This window comes from Lycium barbarum, chromosome 7, assembly GCF_019175385.1.
Source record: "Lycium barbarum isolate Lr01 chromosome 7, ASM1917538v2, whole genome shotgun sequence".
Taxonomy (NCBI): Eukaryota; Viridiplantae; Streptophyta; class Magnoliopsida; order Solanales; family Solanaceae; genus Lycium; species Lycium barbarum.
Window position 1 is genome coordinate 74,087,040 of NC_083343.1, and position 16,501 is coordinate 74,103,540.

Sequence of the window (16,501 nt, forward strand, 5' to 3'; positions counted from 1 at the left end):
GAGATTGAAATTGGCTCCATTTCATTCAATGAGATTGAATTGGTTTCTTAACATTTCGTCGGCAAAATGACCTATAAGTATGCAACTTTCACAAATGAAGTCGGAATGCCCTAAAACTCTCACGGATGACTCCATAAGACCTATGATCCATAATTTACGTACGCCACCTCGGTTCGGCCCAAGGTGGGCCCACAAATCCTGATACTTTCTGTATGGCTTTAGTCAACTCATTTATGTCCGGAATTCTTGGGTAGCTTTTGGTTATTATTTTGTTTACTATGCGATAAGTGTTATGACTACCTCTATGAGCCTTAGAAAATACTTTTGACATCTGGAACGTTTTTGGAACTCTTATTCTGATATTCTGGATAAGCTACTTACCTTCGGTATTGTTCTGATATACGATTTTGGCATACATGAATCTTGTGTGATGCATTATCCTGGCATGTGTGATTTATGTTTGGAAAGTAATAAATTTGGCATTCTGTTGTTACCTCTTTTGCCAAGTCCCGGGCCGGTTATATTATTGTGCGCACTATGTGATATTGACTGCTGGACCCCTGACCGCGGTATGTCCGACATTGACCGCTGGACCCCTGACCGCGGTATGTCCGACATTGACCGCTGGACCCCTGACCGCGGTATGCCGTATTTGTGATATTGATCGCTGGACTCCTGACCGCGGTATCTTCGACATTGACCGCTGGACCCCTGACCGCGGTATGTCGGGTTTGAGATGTTAACCGCTGGGTACTTGGCCGCGGTATGTGTGATAGTGACCGCTGGACTTTTGGCCGCGGTAATTGTGTGTTTGATTTTCTGTGTGTATGAGACGGAAATGTTTTTCAAAAGAAAGCAAAGCACTTAGACATTTTGATTGCCGTATTTGTCTTCCGGAACCTCTTATGTATGATTGGTACGTCAGATGCAACGCTTTGGTATTCTGGTTATTGTGCTCACCTTCTGTACATTGTACTTCGGTTATGACTTCATTTTCTGTACTTCATGCTTTGCATACTCAGTACATCTTTCGTACTGACCCCCTTTCTTCGGGGGCTGCGTTTCATGCCTGCAGGTACAGACTCACGTTTTGGTGACCCATCGGCGTAGGATTCCCATTCTGCGGTTCGGAGTGCTCCCTTTGTTCCGGAGCCGACATTTTAGGGTACATACTCTTCCGATGTATATGTTTATATTTATTCAGGGTACGGCGGGGCCCTGTCCCGCCATCTGATTCTGTTGTTCCGTATTAGAGGTCTGTAGACATAGACGTGGGTAATGTACAGTTTTGTTTGGACGCGTTGTGTGAATTGCGTTTGGGCAGCTCATCCGCCGTGGCAGCCCTATCGGCCGCGTGTATGTATACTTTGGTTCGTTATGTATAGTATGATAGCCTTGTCGGTTTCTATGCAGTATGTATGGTTGTAGGCACCAGTATGGAGCCACGTCTGATATTCATTTATGTACGAGTCGTCTGTATGCTGAACCTGGTAAATGAGCGCGTAGGGGTGCCCAGCTCGGGCACTAGTCACGACCTACGGGGATGGGTCGTAACACTATGATATTGATTTACCGTACCGTAAAATACCGAAAACGAACTTTAAAATACCGAACCATCCCGAATTAACTTGGTACGGTAATGGTATAGTATTTTTAGAAACTGAAAATCGAAATTACCGCACCGAAGTTTCAAATACCGTACCATGCCACCCCTACAAATAACTCAATTATGTCACATAAATAGAGTAAATATTCAATATGAAAAGATTAAACTCTAAGACATAAATAAGGGTAAAATAGACAAACACCCCCCCCCCCCCACCCCCCAATTAATGTTTTCTTAAAGATGTGTAAATGAAAAATTCGATAAATATTTCGAGACGGGAGTATATTTGAATTTTTTTGGTTGCATGTGTACATACGGTTTGAAGCGAAAATGGTTGAACCAGCGCGCGAATGGCGAGATCCATTATTTAGTGTTCACAATTCCCATTTTCCTTAATTATTATTATTATTATTATTATTATTATTGTTCCATTTTTGGATTTCTTTCTTTTTATGATAACCTTTTGACCATCTGATCAAGAATCATGAAGAGGTTGAAAAGAAGCTTGAGTGATGAGCCACAGACAGTGTGTTTGGATCGTGGTGTTACTATGGGTTCAGAGTCGAGATGGGGTTTGGATCCAATGAAATATATTGGTATTTTCATTGTTTGTTTGATGGCTTTAACAGTGTTATTCTCAGGCTCTATTATACTCAAGGACTTACCTTCTGATAGCCGACTCAGATTCTTTGATTTTAAACCTCCAAATGGTACTATATTTAATCTCCACATTCATTGTTTTTTGCTTTCTTTAGGTTTTATTTACACATATGGTCTCTTATACTTTTCCAAGATTTAAGTTTTTCGGTGGACCCTATATCTGTGTTAAAAAATCCACTTAATATGTATAAATAGTTTATCAAGAACCAAGTAACTTTTTTTTTTAGGAATCGAGAATCCATAAACTTAAGGTTTGCTGTTGCAGAATAGATACATTTATCACCCATGCACATGACCGGGTGTAGTATGAGAGCAGCGAGTGCGCGGACTATCCTCGGCTTTTGGACTATGTATATAGTTTTACAGAAATATGGATGTGCATCTACTATCATAAAATAGTGGTGTGTATAGAACCTACTTGACTTAAATTCATGGATTTCGCATGCATACATGTAACAATGTACTCCAATGTTGATGGTCTATAGGTTTACCACTGGCAATAATGGAGTAAGGATCTTTGTTTTAGGAACTGCCGATTACTGGATGTAGTGATTTGCCAGAAAAGTTTAAAAAAATTGATTTGATTGTCAGTACTAATAATTTGTTGCTCTGAAAAGCAGGAATAGGACAAAAAGAAATTCACACCAAACAAGGTATATAAATGAATGAGTAATTAACTATCAGTAATAAGTCTCCGTCAACATTGTAGGTGGTCTCTTTATGTGCTTTTGTTCTTATTTCCTTATTACTTGTGAAATTGTCATCTTAATTGTTGTAAATTGCCTATTGTTTTTTGGCTGATAGCTGATTCATTTGCCGTTCTGCTAGTAAATTCCATTTCAGTGACAAGAGAAGTCCAAGTGCATTCTCTGTTTCTCCCTACGACATTGTGTTGGGGTGAAAATGAATCCAAAGTAATGGCTTTGAGTGCCTTATGTAGATTGAAACAATGTACAGTAATTAGGTGAACCCAGGATCCGAGTTTTTTATTTTGTGCTTGTCTTTGCACATTGGCCCAGTAATCTGGCTTCACTCACACTCTTAATAGTGTGTGAAGAAAGTTAAGGAGACGCTATTGCTTTTGAAGATTAAATCAGTAGAATAGAGCTAAAGCTAAGAAGCAAGGTTCACTGCAGAAGATTCAGTTTAATGTCAGTAATTTTGTTGCATGAATCACATAAGTCAATCAAGGTTAACCCTACAGTGTTTTGTTTGCAAGCTTGCTGTTCTAGTTTGATTGTGGATCTAACGCTTTGAAAATTGTTTGTTATCTGTTTGTTTTACGGATAGATTATTCATGCTATTTGGACTGTTTGGCTTCCCTAAAATATGTGATCAGCCTTTTCTTTTCTTTGTTTAACTTCTTTTTGTCTTTTCCAGCCACTGAAGATGTTCATCATCTGCAAGTTACCGCGCAGAAAGATAAACTGCTTGGTGGCCTTCTTCCTTCTGGATTTGATGAAAGATCTTGTCTGAGTAGACATGAGTCAGTCTTATATCACAAAGAACTACGACAGAAGCCTTCTTCTTATCTCATCTCAAGGTTACGAAACTATGAGGCTCTTCATAAGCAATGTGGACCTCATACACTATTATACAATAGAAGTGTCGATCTTATCAAGTCTGGTCAATACGGAGGTTCTGCAGATTGCAATTTCTTGGTTTGGATTTCCTATAGTGGTTTAGGAAATAGGATACTAACCTTAGCTTCTGCTTTCCTCTATGCTCTTCTTACAAATCGAGTCCTACTTATTGATCCCGGAGTTAATATGCCTGATCTATTCTGTGAACCTTTTCCCCAGGTTTCCTGGTTGCTTCCTCCAGATTTTCCTATAATCAATCAGTTTGGTACGTTTAATCAGAAATCACCTCATTGTTATGGTTATATGGTGAAGCATGATATCATAGGCAATTCAACTGGTTCAATACTACCTCCCTTCATCTACCTTCATTTAGCTCATGACTATGATGATCAAGATAAATTATTTTTCTGTGACGAGGACCAAAGTCTTCTCCAAAAAATCCCTTGGCTAGTCATGAGGACAGATAACTATTTTGTGCCTTTTCTATTCTTGATACCATCGTTCGAGCAAGAGCTAAATAAACTTTTTCCGGAAAAAGAAACCATTTTCCACTTTCTGAGTAGATACCTGTTCCATCCCACAAATTCTGTATGGGGGCTTGTTATGAGGTACCATAAAGCTTATTTAGCCCAAGCAGATGAAAAACTAGGCATTCAAATTAGAGTCTTTGATTCAGGTGTTGGTCCTTTTAAGTATGTACTGGATCAGATCTTCGCTTGTATGATGAAGGAGAATCTGCTGCCACGAATTAACCGGGGGGAGCCTATAGTCCGCCCATCCGAGAAACAGAAGACTATAGCCATCCTTATCACTTCTCTAAGCCCCGGATACTTTGAAGAGTTCCGAAACATGTATTGGGAGAATCCCACTGTGACAGGAGAGATCGTTGGTGTTTACCAGCCAAGTAAGGAGGAACATCAGCAAATGGAGAAGCTCATACATGACAGAAAGGCGTTGGCAGAAATGTATCTACTGAGTTTGACAGACAAATTGGTTACAAGTGCATGGTCGACTTTCGGATATGTAGCTCATGGTCTTGGAGGTTTGAAGCCCTGGATTCTATACAAGCCTGTGAACCGGACAGCTCATAATCCGCCCTGTGCTCGAGCTGCATCATTGGAGCCATGTTTCCATGCCCCACCATACTATGATTGCAAAAGGAAAACGGGAACTGACACGAGTAAAATCGTTCCTCACGTGAGGCACTGCGAGGATGTGAGCTGGGGTTTAAAGCTATTTGACCAAAAATGGTGAGCTATAACCATGTAGGTTGTTAGCTGTATCCACTTGTGTTAACAAGAGTCAGGTTTTCCCTTCAAGATACATTTTTGCTCTCTGGTGAACTGAACGCTGACAAAGGGTTGATCAAATCTTTGTGTTTAGCTTTGCATCTCCTACCTTTTTCACTCCATTCAGAAGCCAGAACCTTTTTAGCTGATCAAAAGACGATGCAGAATGATGGTACCATCGAGTTCTTCGTTCTGCACAAATATAGAAATCAACTGCTCGTGCTGGCTGTATGCTGCTGGTTTTAGTTCTCCAGCCTGAATATAGTTTCTCTCGGTTTATAAAGTTGTCACTTGGTTAAGTTGCATGATCCTAAACCCCACTTTCTCATTGACACGGATTCTTGACATTTAAAAATTTGATTGACTCCCGAACTTCTTAAAAATTTGGCAGAGGTTCCTTTATAACTAGAGTTACCCGAAAGCTTACAACCTGTCCAATCTCAGCTACAACCAATGCACAAAACATCACATGTACTCAAAGCAGAGGCGGAGCCAGGATTCGAAGCTTGTGGGTTCGGCGTTCTAATTCTTTAAAGTTACTAGGTTCTTAATTAATAATTTGTACATATTTGACAAAAAATTTAATACAAATATATGGTTCGGACAAAAGCTACTGGGTTCGGCCGAACCCACACCCGAAGGGCTGGCTCTGCCCCTGACTCAAAGCGACTCTTAGCCGAACATACACTATCAAAACTTCCAAGTTAACTGTAAAGTCCAGTAGAGAAGGATATGTGTGTCCAGCCTTCCCCGAAAGGGACATCAAAGGTTCAACTTGATTCAGCTCAACACACGAATAAAGAATGAAAGAAGGGAAAACATCCTAGATGCTCAGTAGCCTCAAGGTCATAAGTATGGGCGCCTACATACCAGCATTTCATGCCTAGTACCTTTATAGTACATGAGAATTTTACTTGGAAGTCTCCATGTGTTGGGCTTCAATTTTGAAGGCAAAGAGGCACCTATTTCACTATTGCTGGAATTCTGTTGACGTGTCTAGTTCATATATCCATCAAACTGCCGCATCTTGTGTTATATCCCGTAATTTTTGCATATTCGGAAAATTCGAAATAATTTTGACTTGTAAGAAATAAGGCCATATTTTGATTTTTATTTAATATATGTGTTGTTCATGAAAAATGTTGATGCGAAAAATATGGAGGAAGGCCAAGGGCAAAATGGGAAATTTTGGAAATTAGTTTCGGGAATTACAAAATAAGACTCATAACCAATTGGGCTCAAATAAATGAAAAAAACAAAAAACAAACAAGAGGCCCAAATGGTGTAAGGTGGCCGACCATAGATCCAATGGCCCAAGGCCCATGTGGAACAATTTAATCCAAGTCATAAATAAATGAAGGGCCTTTACTTGTCTTCATTCTAGAGTGTTCAAGAAAAACAAGACTTGAGAAGCACAAAAAAAAGGCCATACGGCCAAATAGAGAAAGGAAAGAAAAAATAAATAAATCTTGGAGTCTTAATCTTTGGTTCAAAAATTCGTCTCTTGTGGAATTTCTACTAAGCTCAAAGCCCTCTTCAAGGTGATACAACTTTGGAAGCAAGAAAGTACTTTTTTTACCAAGTGGAGAATTCGGAAAAGGTAAGAATTTTACTCCTTTTATCTTGGAAGAGTTTTATATAAATGTTGTAGTATATGGAAGTGAATGTAAAGTATGAAAATTTTGTGTTATGGGTATGTGTGTGTGTGGCCGAAAATGGTTGTTGAGGGAGAGGGATGATCAAAATTTTATTTATTATGTTAATTGTGTTGTGGTGGCCTTGTAATGTAAATGGAAGAATACTAGTTCAAGTTAGTATGAAAAATTGGTTGTTAAGTTGTTCTAGGAAATTTTGTGATTTTATTATAATTTATGTAATTATGGAAATGGAATTGCTAAAATATGAATTGTTGTTGTTGTTGTTGATGAAATTGGAAGAAGAAAATGTGATGTTGTGACCTTGTCGCATTTGTAGAGATTTCAAGTGGAATATGGCGATAGTGGGATTGTAGAATATTTGGTAGAATTGTATGAAATGTTTTTGAATTGTATTTGGTTGATCTTGAATTAGTAATGAATATGTGAGCATTGGAATTGGCTTGAAAGTGTATGTAGTTGAATTGAGTGTTGATGAATTATGTAGAGAAGAAGGCTACTAATGTTAGAATATGTCTTGAATTGATTGTTGGTATTATTGGGATAGTCGTTGGTATTGTTGTTGATATTTTGGTCGAGTTAAATTCTCGGATTTGTTGTTGATGATATAGCCGAGTTAAATTCTCGGGGATGGTAGCATTTATAGGGGAAATGCTGCCGAAATTTCTGTAGAAAAAAGGTGTTGGTTGGAATTGAATTCCTAAGTGTTTATACCTAATGTTGGTGCGCATTAATGTGTTGTAGATCTTGTGGGGCCAGGACATGTTATCGTGTGCACTTCTCTGCATTATTCACCGAGTCCCTCTCACTTTCGGGCTGGGACACGTTATATGTATATGTATGTGATGATGTGATGATACGGGGATGGCGGCCAGGATGGCATGTGATGACTTATCTACCGAGACCCGCAATAGAGGGCCGGGACACGTTATGTATATATGGTATATGATTCTGCCATGCATGATTCTATCCACCGAGTTCCTTAATAAAGGGCCGAGACACGTTATATGCATACTCTATACATGATATTGATATACATGATTCTATTTACCGAGTCCCTCACAAAATGGCCGGGACACGTTATATGTACACACGGTATATGATGTTGATATGCCTGACCTTATTCACCGAGTCCCTCACTAAAGGGCCGGGACACGTTGCATATATATATATATATATATATATATATATATATATATATATATATATATGTATGTATATGTATATGATTCATGATTTGAGATATACTACTTTGTTACACAAAAGAAAACGTATTGATGATTTTTCACAGTTTTACTGGTTCTGTAGAGTTTCCATTTTTGGCTATGATTCCCCGTTCTGTATTTCATGCCTTACATACTCGGTACATTTTCCGTACTGACCCCCTTTCTTCGGGGGCTGCGTTTCATGCCCGCAGGTACAGCCGATTATTGTGGTGATCCGCCAGTTTAAGGTGCCCTTTCTGCTACTTTGGAGTGCTCCTTGATCCGGAGCCCATACTTTTGGTATAGATCTTTCCGTTGTATATATTTATGTGTATATGACTATTCAGGGGTACGGCGGGGCCCTGTCCCGCCATATGATTCTGTTATGTTTGTTAGAGGCCTGTAGACATACATGTGGGTCATGGGTCGTCGTTGTCCGATTATGTCTGTGATTGGCGCCTAAGAGGCACTATTTGCTATGACAGCCTTAACGGCTGGTGTGTACAGATATATATGTATGATTGCTAGTATATGACAGTCTTAGTATCTGTGATAATTAATATTTGTGAGATATGAATAAGTTATAGATATGTCGATTCGGTAAGTAGGTGTGTAAGGGTGTCCAGCTTGGACACCAGTCACGGCCCACGGGGTTGGGTCGTGACATCTTGATTGTTTTTTCTTTAATTCAACTTTTGCCCTGTTGAGAATATTTCATTTCAGGACTGGTAATACTACCTTAGAGATCCTTATTCTCATACATCAGAAATTGTACCCCGGATTATATTGAGGGTGAAAGGACCGAGTGCAAGTTAGAACAAAGTTGAAAGAAAATGCACTTTTTGGTCTAATTTTATTAGCTAATCCGGATTCTTGTATATTTTGGTAGAACCATTCGGTATGCAAAACTCACTGATTTGATTAATTGGGATTTACTCACTAAGGGGAGTAAAACGCTCCTTATTACCAAGATTTTCTATTCTCAAGGTTTGAATTCAAGACAAAGATTTTCCATTCTCAATGTTTAAATTCAAGACGTCTAGTTAAGAAATCATACCACTGGCAGTGAACATATTTATATTCAGTTAATTACACGTGCACGTTTAATTGTTGTACCAAACATTTTATTCACAAAATATAAATTAGAAGTACCAAATAACCTTCACTTGCTGCATATAATGCAACTTTAGTGTTATGAAAATTCTTTACCGATGGATAAGAATAGACATTATCGTTAACTGAAAAACCAAATTTACTTGATGGAATATTCAAAAAGTTAAAAATGAATGAGACGCCCAAATTGCAATCTACCCGTAGTATAGTATAATCAGTTCGGGCTTCAGAAAGTGAAACCAGAAAATCAGTCAGAGTATATCTGTTGAGGTAAAAACGCGTCACTATAGCTCACAAACAAACAAGGTATACAACCCAAAGCTTGTCACTTCTGTTCTGATTGTTGGTTTCTAGAGAGCCTATCCATTGAATAACAATTTTGGGCCTCCTACAACCTTAACCCACTCTACAATTAAAAAAAAAAAAAAAGTGTATATATTCAACTAAACGAAAAAGAAAAAAAAAAAGAGTAACGCAGCAATAGGGACTTTTCGTGTATAATCAGGGGGGTCGATTAGTGCTACAAACACTTTACCCTTTGTAATTCATTCTCACAATGTGGTAGCTCAATGAGGATGAGGTCACAGACTTCAGAAAATCATTATTAACACACATGAGCCAGTAAGATATTTTGATCCAATCGTTATGGCATGTTTACTTGTTTAGCATTACACCTGCAATCCACACCAGTAGTATTTTATTAACTTAACCAGTTCACAGTCACAGCAGTACGTTTCAGATGACCAATTAACCAGTTCTCTGCTACAACTGCCACTATTACATGTCTATCTGAATGCTCATAGATCTCAGTTCTTCCTCCCTTCACTTAAAATGAAATGATAGCCATGTCTGCAGTTTAAGAAATGAGAGATAAAAACAGTCAGCGGGTTTGAGCATCAAGATGACAACTAATTTGCTCAAGTACGAAAGAAAAAAAAGTTGCACACATGGGTATGGCCTAATTGTCAATGCAATGAGAGACTAGGGTTCATATCACAACAGAGAAGAATAAGGCTAGGTGATTTATTCTCCTCAGTGGGGTTACCCGATACCTATCTTGGCATGAGATAGCGAGTACCCAGTTAAATAGTCGAGGTGCGTTCAAGTTAGCTCAGACACTTAAAGGGCAGCCCGGTGCACTAAGCTCCCACTAGACGCAGAGTCCGGGAAAGGGCCGGACCACAAGGGTCTATTGTACGCAGCCTTACCCTGCATTTTTGCAAGAGGCTGTTTCCATGGCTCGAACCCGTGATCTCCTGGTCATACGGCAGCAACTTTACCAATTACACCAAGGCTCCCCTTCAAGTTGGCTCAGACACTACGGATATAAAAAAGAGAATGGATCAAACCTCCCTAAACTATTACGCTTTTATTAATTTCATACTTAAACTATGTCTTGTTTACATTACTCCTCTGAGCTATAACTTTCAAGTGTTAAACACCCAACCCCCCCCCCCCCCCCACACACACACACACACAAAAAAAAAAAACTGCCACATTTTTATTAATTACATACTTCAAGTATGTCTTGTTTACGTTACCCCCAGGGGCGGATTTAGGTAGGCTTGAGGTGTCGGCAAAAAATTAGACTTTATATATAGGGTAGATTTTTTGTATTTATGTACATATATAAATTTTGAATACCCTAAACAAATGCAAAAGGTTAGCTCAAGAGGTTTAGGGTGTTCAAAATTTACTCTAGTGTCCAAGGTTCGCTTCCCTATGACAACATTATTTTTTATGTTTAACTTTTGTTATTTTTTGAACACCCTTAGTGAAAATCCTGAATTCGCCACTGGTTCCCTGAACTATAACTTCCAAGTGTTAAAATCCCCTTGCTCATTATATACTACGTACGTGTGTTCACTCTCCCAAAAAGCTTTGTGTCAAGTGGCACTACACGTGTTATTAAATTTTATTTTTCCAGATTTTGGTTAGATTATTAATTCGTTCATCTTTAACATAAATCCTAATTAATAAGTACAACTAAAGAAAAATAAAAGTTAAAAGGAATTAAAAGTTAAAAAGGAAAGATAGGAAAAGGTAAAACATAAGGGACGCCATTTGTTCCAGGTTTTTTTTTTTTTTTTGGTGAAACTGAAGCAGAGACAATAAACCATCTCTTCTTACACTATAAAGTGACACAACAACTTTGGCAGATATTCATCAATTTGACGGGAATCAGGTGGACTATGCCAAGGAGTACATTGGATGTTCTAGCTTGCTAGAATAGAGATGAGAATATGTCAGGACACAGGGAGAGATGGAAGATTGTGCCAGCTTGCATTTGGTGGACAATTTGGAAGGAGAGAAACCAGAGATGTTTTAAAGACAAAAGTATCTCCTTTCAGAAATTGAAAATGAATTGTCTAGTGTTTTTCTATTTTTGGTGTATTCATGACCTTCCTCAAGAGGCTGAGGACATTGTCACTGTTTTAGATTGTCTATGAAGGTCCAAGGTGGTAGGTTTCGCCATTGTAACCACTACTTGTAAGTATTACTGAAGTACACCTTTGGTGTAGCTTTGTCTATAATAGAATGTTAACTGTTTCAACCAAAAAAAAAAAAAAAGGGACGCCATTTTTGCCCCATTTTGTTGAGAGGACCCTGGTTTTAGAGAAATTGAAGCAATCCAGCTTCCGCTTGGTTTGATTTCACCGTGATTTCAGTCTATAATCTTTGATTTCATCATGTCTTGGGGTTGAAAGAGAGCAAAATTTCAAATGTTAACCACATGTACATACCCAACATTCACATGTAGAGAAAGTGAAGTGGATAAGGCAGAAGACCTCATTTATAGAAAGAAAAAGAACTAAAGAAATAACCAAATAGAAAATCTAGTTTTCCGGCTGATTATCCGTTAGAAAAGCCACGTATATGGTTTTTACCACGTGCCTACACACACTTTACCATCTGTCAAGCCAGGGGTTTAGCACTTCAAACTTATAGTTCAGGGGGTAACGTAAGGCATAGTTTAAGTGTGAAGCTAACAAAAACGTGATAGTTTAGGGGGGCTTTTGGTCCATATCTCTAAAATAAAAAGTTAAAAAAATAAAAAAGAGCTAAAAGCTAGAATCTTACGTTGATTTAAAAGGTGCGCTGCAAGCTCCAACGGGGGTATTGAAGGCAACTTCCTGAAATGGGCCTGCCATTTTGCCACGTGGAAACCATCCCAGGTCCCCGCCTTTCTTTGCTGAGGGGCATTCTGAGTAAGCTGCCGCTACCTACATTCAATCAATCAATCAACTAAGCTTACACCTTATCTCAAGCTAGTTGATAACAGAGATGGAAATAGACAGATAAGAATAATAGAGATGGAAATAGACAGCTAAGACTGTTTAATCTACCTTGGCAAACTCAGCCGGTGGAACTTTATCTCCGTTGTCCAGCCAGCCTTCCTGTAGTTTCTTGTATGCTTCATTAATCTTTGACTGCTTCTCACATAAGACATGCCTTGCTGGAAAGTGAAAGATAAATGTTACCAAATCATAACATCTACAACCCACAAGATGACCTTTTGGCTACTAAGGGAAAAGGTACCTTTAACGTATGTGCAGGTTCCAAGGCCATCTGCTTTCCCAGCTTTGCCTTTTCCTTTTGAAGCACCATCCTCGCTTCCACCAGCAGCCTGTTTACCCTTTCCCTTTCCAGAATCCTTAGACTTGGCGTCCTTTCCCATAACTTCTGAAGTTTCACAACAATGTACGAAAGAATGATATCAGAATAACAGGATACAACTACAATTTTGCACTTGAATATATGTTCAATTAGGGAAGACCAGTTAGTTTGAGTATGGGCAGTAGAGTGATGGGTGTACATGAAACAGGAGAAGAAGACAACAGAAATCTTAACTCCATATCAAGAAAACAGGAAGAATGGTAAACAGAGCAGACGGAATGATCATTGATATCACAACATCACGATAGTGTGTATGAATATTCCGTGGAACGGAAATAAGCAGCATTTACCTGAGAGAGAGAGAGAGAGAGAGAGAGAGAGAGAAAACAACCATGCACAAGAAACTAATTACATGAATGAACTTCAGATAGAAAAGCATTCATCTGCCAGCGTTGCCACAATGTAAGGCATATGAATATTATGGAAATGATCAGACACAACGAAAATCTAATTTATATTATACCACATAACATCTAGTTATATAGATCTTGTAAAGGAGTTCCATAAAAAGAACATATTCTCCAGAGTACGCATTTGAATTTTCATGTAGTAGTACTAAGTACTTCTGGAGCTATTGAACAAAGTTTGCAGGAGACAACCTTGCACTTTAATAATAAAAATACGTAACTGAAACTAAACATCAATATACATCCAAGTTTTCACAAAAGCAATCCAAGGAGAACAGAACAGCACAACTCAATTAATCCGAATCCGCTAGATCAAGATATCAAGCTTTCTAAGACAGAACCATCTACTCCACCCCTCCAATGACCCTTTAAACTCTGTACCCACTTCTTGATGCATCACTCTCTAGTTTTATGCATAACGGAAAATCTGCGCTGCATCTGAGTGACGCAAGATCAGTTTAACTATGCCTGATTAACTAACCAAGATGGTGAAATAAGTAATAGTATCAGCTTTCATCAAGTTAGCTTACAATGGAAGGTTTCATATCGATCCCAAAGAAACAATCAGACTATCAGCTTCCAAGTGTTTCCACTCCGTCATCTTCAACCACAATATGTTATTGTCTTCCAATTCTTTTAACTCCCCAATTTTGACTTTTAACTAGCATACAGATGCCCCAGTGAGGAGGTGTGAGAGGTTGGCCATGGATGGTTTCAGACGAGGTAGGGGTAGGCCGAAGAAGTATTGGGGAGAGGTAATTAGACACGACATGACGCAGTTACAGCTTACCGAGGACATGACCTTAGATAGGAGGGTTTGGAGGACCCAGATTAGGGTAGAAGGCTAGTAGATAGTCTCGTTATCCTTTCTTATTAGTAGTCGCATTATCGCAGTATAATTTCTTGTGCTCTGATTTCTGCTATTATCTATTATTTCCTGTGCTTTGATTATCCTATGTTATCTGTGTCACTTGCGTTATTTCATTTCCATATCGCTTTGAATCTCTTAGCCTTATCTGACCTCTTTTTATGCTTTTTTTGTATTGAGCCGAGGGTCTTTCGGAAACAGCCGTCCTACCTTGGTAGGAGTAAGGTCTGCGTACACTCTACCCTCCCCAGACCCCACGTTGTGGGATTTCACTGGGTTGTTGTTGTTGTTGTTGTAGTAGTACTGAGTTTGTAGCATCCAACTCGTTCAGTTCCCCTATTTTAAATTCTGACTAGCACACTGAGTTGGTGGCTTCCAACTCGTTCAGTTCCCCTATTTTAACTTCTAACTAGCATACTAAGTTTCCAAGCCTTGATCCGAGGACATCATGGTGTTATCTTACAGAACTTAAATCCTTGATGAATGTATTATTGATTGGGTAAATAAATGATGCAAATTACTGCATAGAGATCGATTTGAAGTATCTCTATTGCTGATTTCTTTGTTTTGCTTTAGCATATAAATCTGCTTCCTTGGATACTTTATGCTACAGCAAGTACTGATATCATGAGCTCATGGTGTACTTGATATTTCTTAATCATTTATTAATAGAAGAGATTCAGTGCCATCCTATGACCATAAAATGAAGAAAAACATGTAACAAGGTGAAATGCATCTTCTGATATTACCGCGATCTATGTTTTCATAAGGCAATCCCAGTTAGCTTACCTGACAGTCAGTAATTCGAAGTTATTCAACTTGCGTTACCCCTTTGTCACAGGATACAACAGGCATGCGTCATCACCCCCCACCCCCCTTTTCCCCAACCCAACTCCCCGGTACTAGTGGAGGGTTATCTTTTGAACGCCAACAAAATCCATCAACAACATACCCAGTGTTATCCCACAGGTTGGATCTGGGGAGGATAGGGTGTACGCAGACCTTACCCCTACCTCGTGGAGGTAGAGAGGCTGTTTCCGAAAGACCCTCGGTTCAAGTAAAAATGCCAACAAAATTCAGAAAAATGAAAATACACATATGGAAGTCCTATAGATAACATCAATCTAAGCAAATCAAATTTGGCCGCTCAATTTCAAATTAGTATGGGTCACTATATGAATCTTCTATATCCATTTTGCTCTATTAAGATCTTTCTTTCTAATACTACAAATACACAAGTCTCTAGCTAAAACAAAGGGTCCCTTAAAACAGCAAACTTAATGTAAGTATAACAACAATAACAACTATGTTCAATCCCAAGATATAATGAACAAAAAAAAAAAGACCTCAAATTTGCTAAACCCATCATCCCACGGTACAAAGGATGCTGCTCCCATCAAGTCAAAACAAAATGCAACACACCCAACCAACGAGAAATGCAACACCATGTAAGATTATCACAAATGAAAACATATCCAGATACCAAATTCAAATACTGCATCACAAAAAAAAAAAAAAAAAAAAAAAAACAGTTTACACTTAAATGGACTCATTATTAAATCAAAAAAAAAATCTGAGGAAATGAGATGAGATCCAGAAAGGAACCTAAGATATATGAGTTAAAATTGAGCAGTGAGAAATCTAACCTTAGAATTTGAATGTTTGAAAGGGTTTCAAAGTTTAGAGGCAGACTGCGGGGAATATCCATCTCAGCAACGCAACAACTAATTTTGTGGGATTCTTCTCTCCAATATTACATATTTGCCCCTTCGCCGCACCTTTGGTATTTATATTTGGGAAAAGGGCCAAAAATACCCCAACTATTAAAAATAGGTCAAATTTACTCTCTGTTAAGTTTTTTGCTCGAAAATACCCTCGTCATTATTTTTGGCTCAAAAATACCCTTTTTTTAACGGTTTCTTCCAAAATAAGGAAGAATGAGCCAATTTTACCCTTGAATTATTTGAAATGGAGCAATTTTGTCCTCCATTTAAAGTTCGATACAAGTGCTTTTAATTGTTAAGACTTGAGGAAAAACTTATATTGGAGATTATGAGGTTACTTTGACTATTTCAAATGAATTTTTTTATTCAATGCCAAATTTATGTAATATAATATTTAATAACGAGCAATTTTGTCCTCCATTTAAAGTTTGATACAAGTGCTTTTAATTGTTAAGACTTGAGCAAAAACTTATATTGGAGATTATGAGATTACTTTGACTATTTCAAATGAAATTTTTTATTCAATGCCAAATTTATGTAACATAATATTTAATAACCAACACTTATTTTTCAAATTAAACATTTATTCTATTTTTTCCTTTCAAAACTATTATACGTTCGGCTGGAATCTGGGATGATTTCTGAGGAACAAAATGGTTTGTTGGGGGGAATTCCAACTGAGGAAGAAGTGAAGAATATTGCGCTCAGTCTAA

At 38.3% G+C, this 16,501-nt stretch overlaps 2 protein-coding genes across 3 annotated transcripts; one reads left to right on the plus strand and one right to left on the minus strand.

The window, feature by feature from the left end:
• Nucleotides 1–1,937: 1,937 nt before the first annotated feature.
• Nucleotides 1,938–6,137, plus strand: LOC132602296 (galactoside 2-alpha-L-fucosyltransferase-like). Its single transcript, XM_060315212.1, has 2 exons — nucleotides 1,938–2,316; nucleotides 3,647–6,137. The coding sequence occupies exons 1-2, from the start codon at nucleotides 2,091–2,093 to the stop codon at nucleotides 5,101–5,103; spliced, it is 1,683 nt and encodes a 560-aa protein (XP_060171195.1). The 5' UTR covers nucleotides 1,938–2,090; the 3' UTR covers nucleotides 5,104–6,137.
• A 3,563-nt stretch (nucleotides 6,138–9,700) lies between these two features.
• LOC132603481 (uncharacterized) lies at nucleotides 9,701–15,865 on the minus strand. Of its 2 annotated transcripts, none has more exons than XM_060316579.1 (5): nucleotides 15,711–15,865; nucleotides 12,652–12,795; nucleotides 12,459–12,568; nucleotides 12,193–12,335; nucleotides 9,701–9,960 (listed from the first exon to the last, which is right to left on the minus strand). In XM_060316579.1, the coding sequence occupies exons 2-5, from the start codon at nucleotides 12,788–12,790 to the stop codon at nucleotides 9,918–9,920; spliced, it is 435 nt and encodes a 144-aa protein (XP_060172562.1). In that variant the 5' UTR covers nucleotides 12,791–12,795; nucleotides 15,711–15,865; the 3' UTR covers nucleotides 9,701–9,917. The 2 variants fall into 2 exon arrangements, with proteins under 2 accessions (XP_060172562.1, XP_060172561.1); XM_060316578.1 differs by lacking the exon at nucleotides 15,711–15,865 and adding an exon at nucleotides 15,670–15,688.
• Between the last annotated feature and the right edge of the window lie 636 nt (nucleotides 15,866–16,501).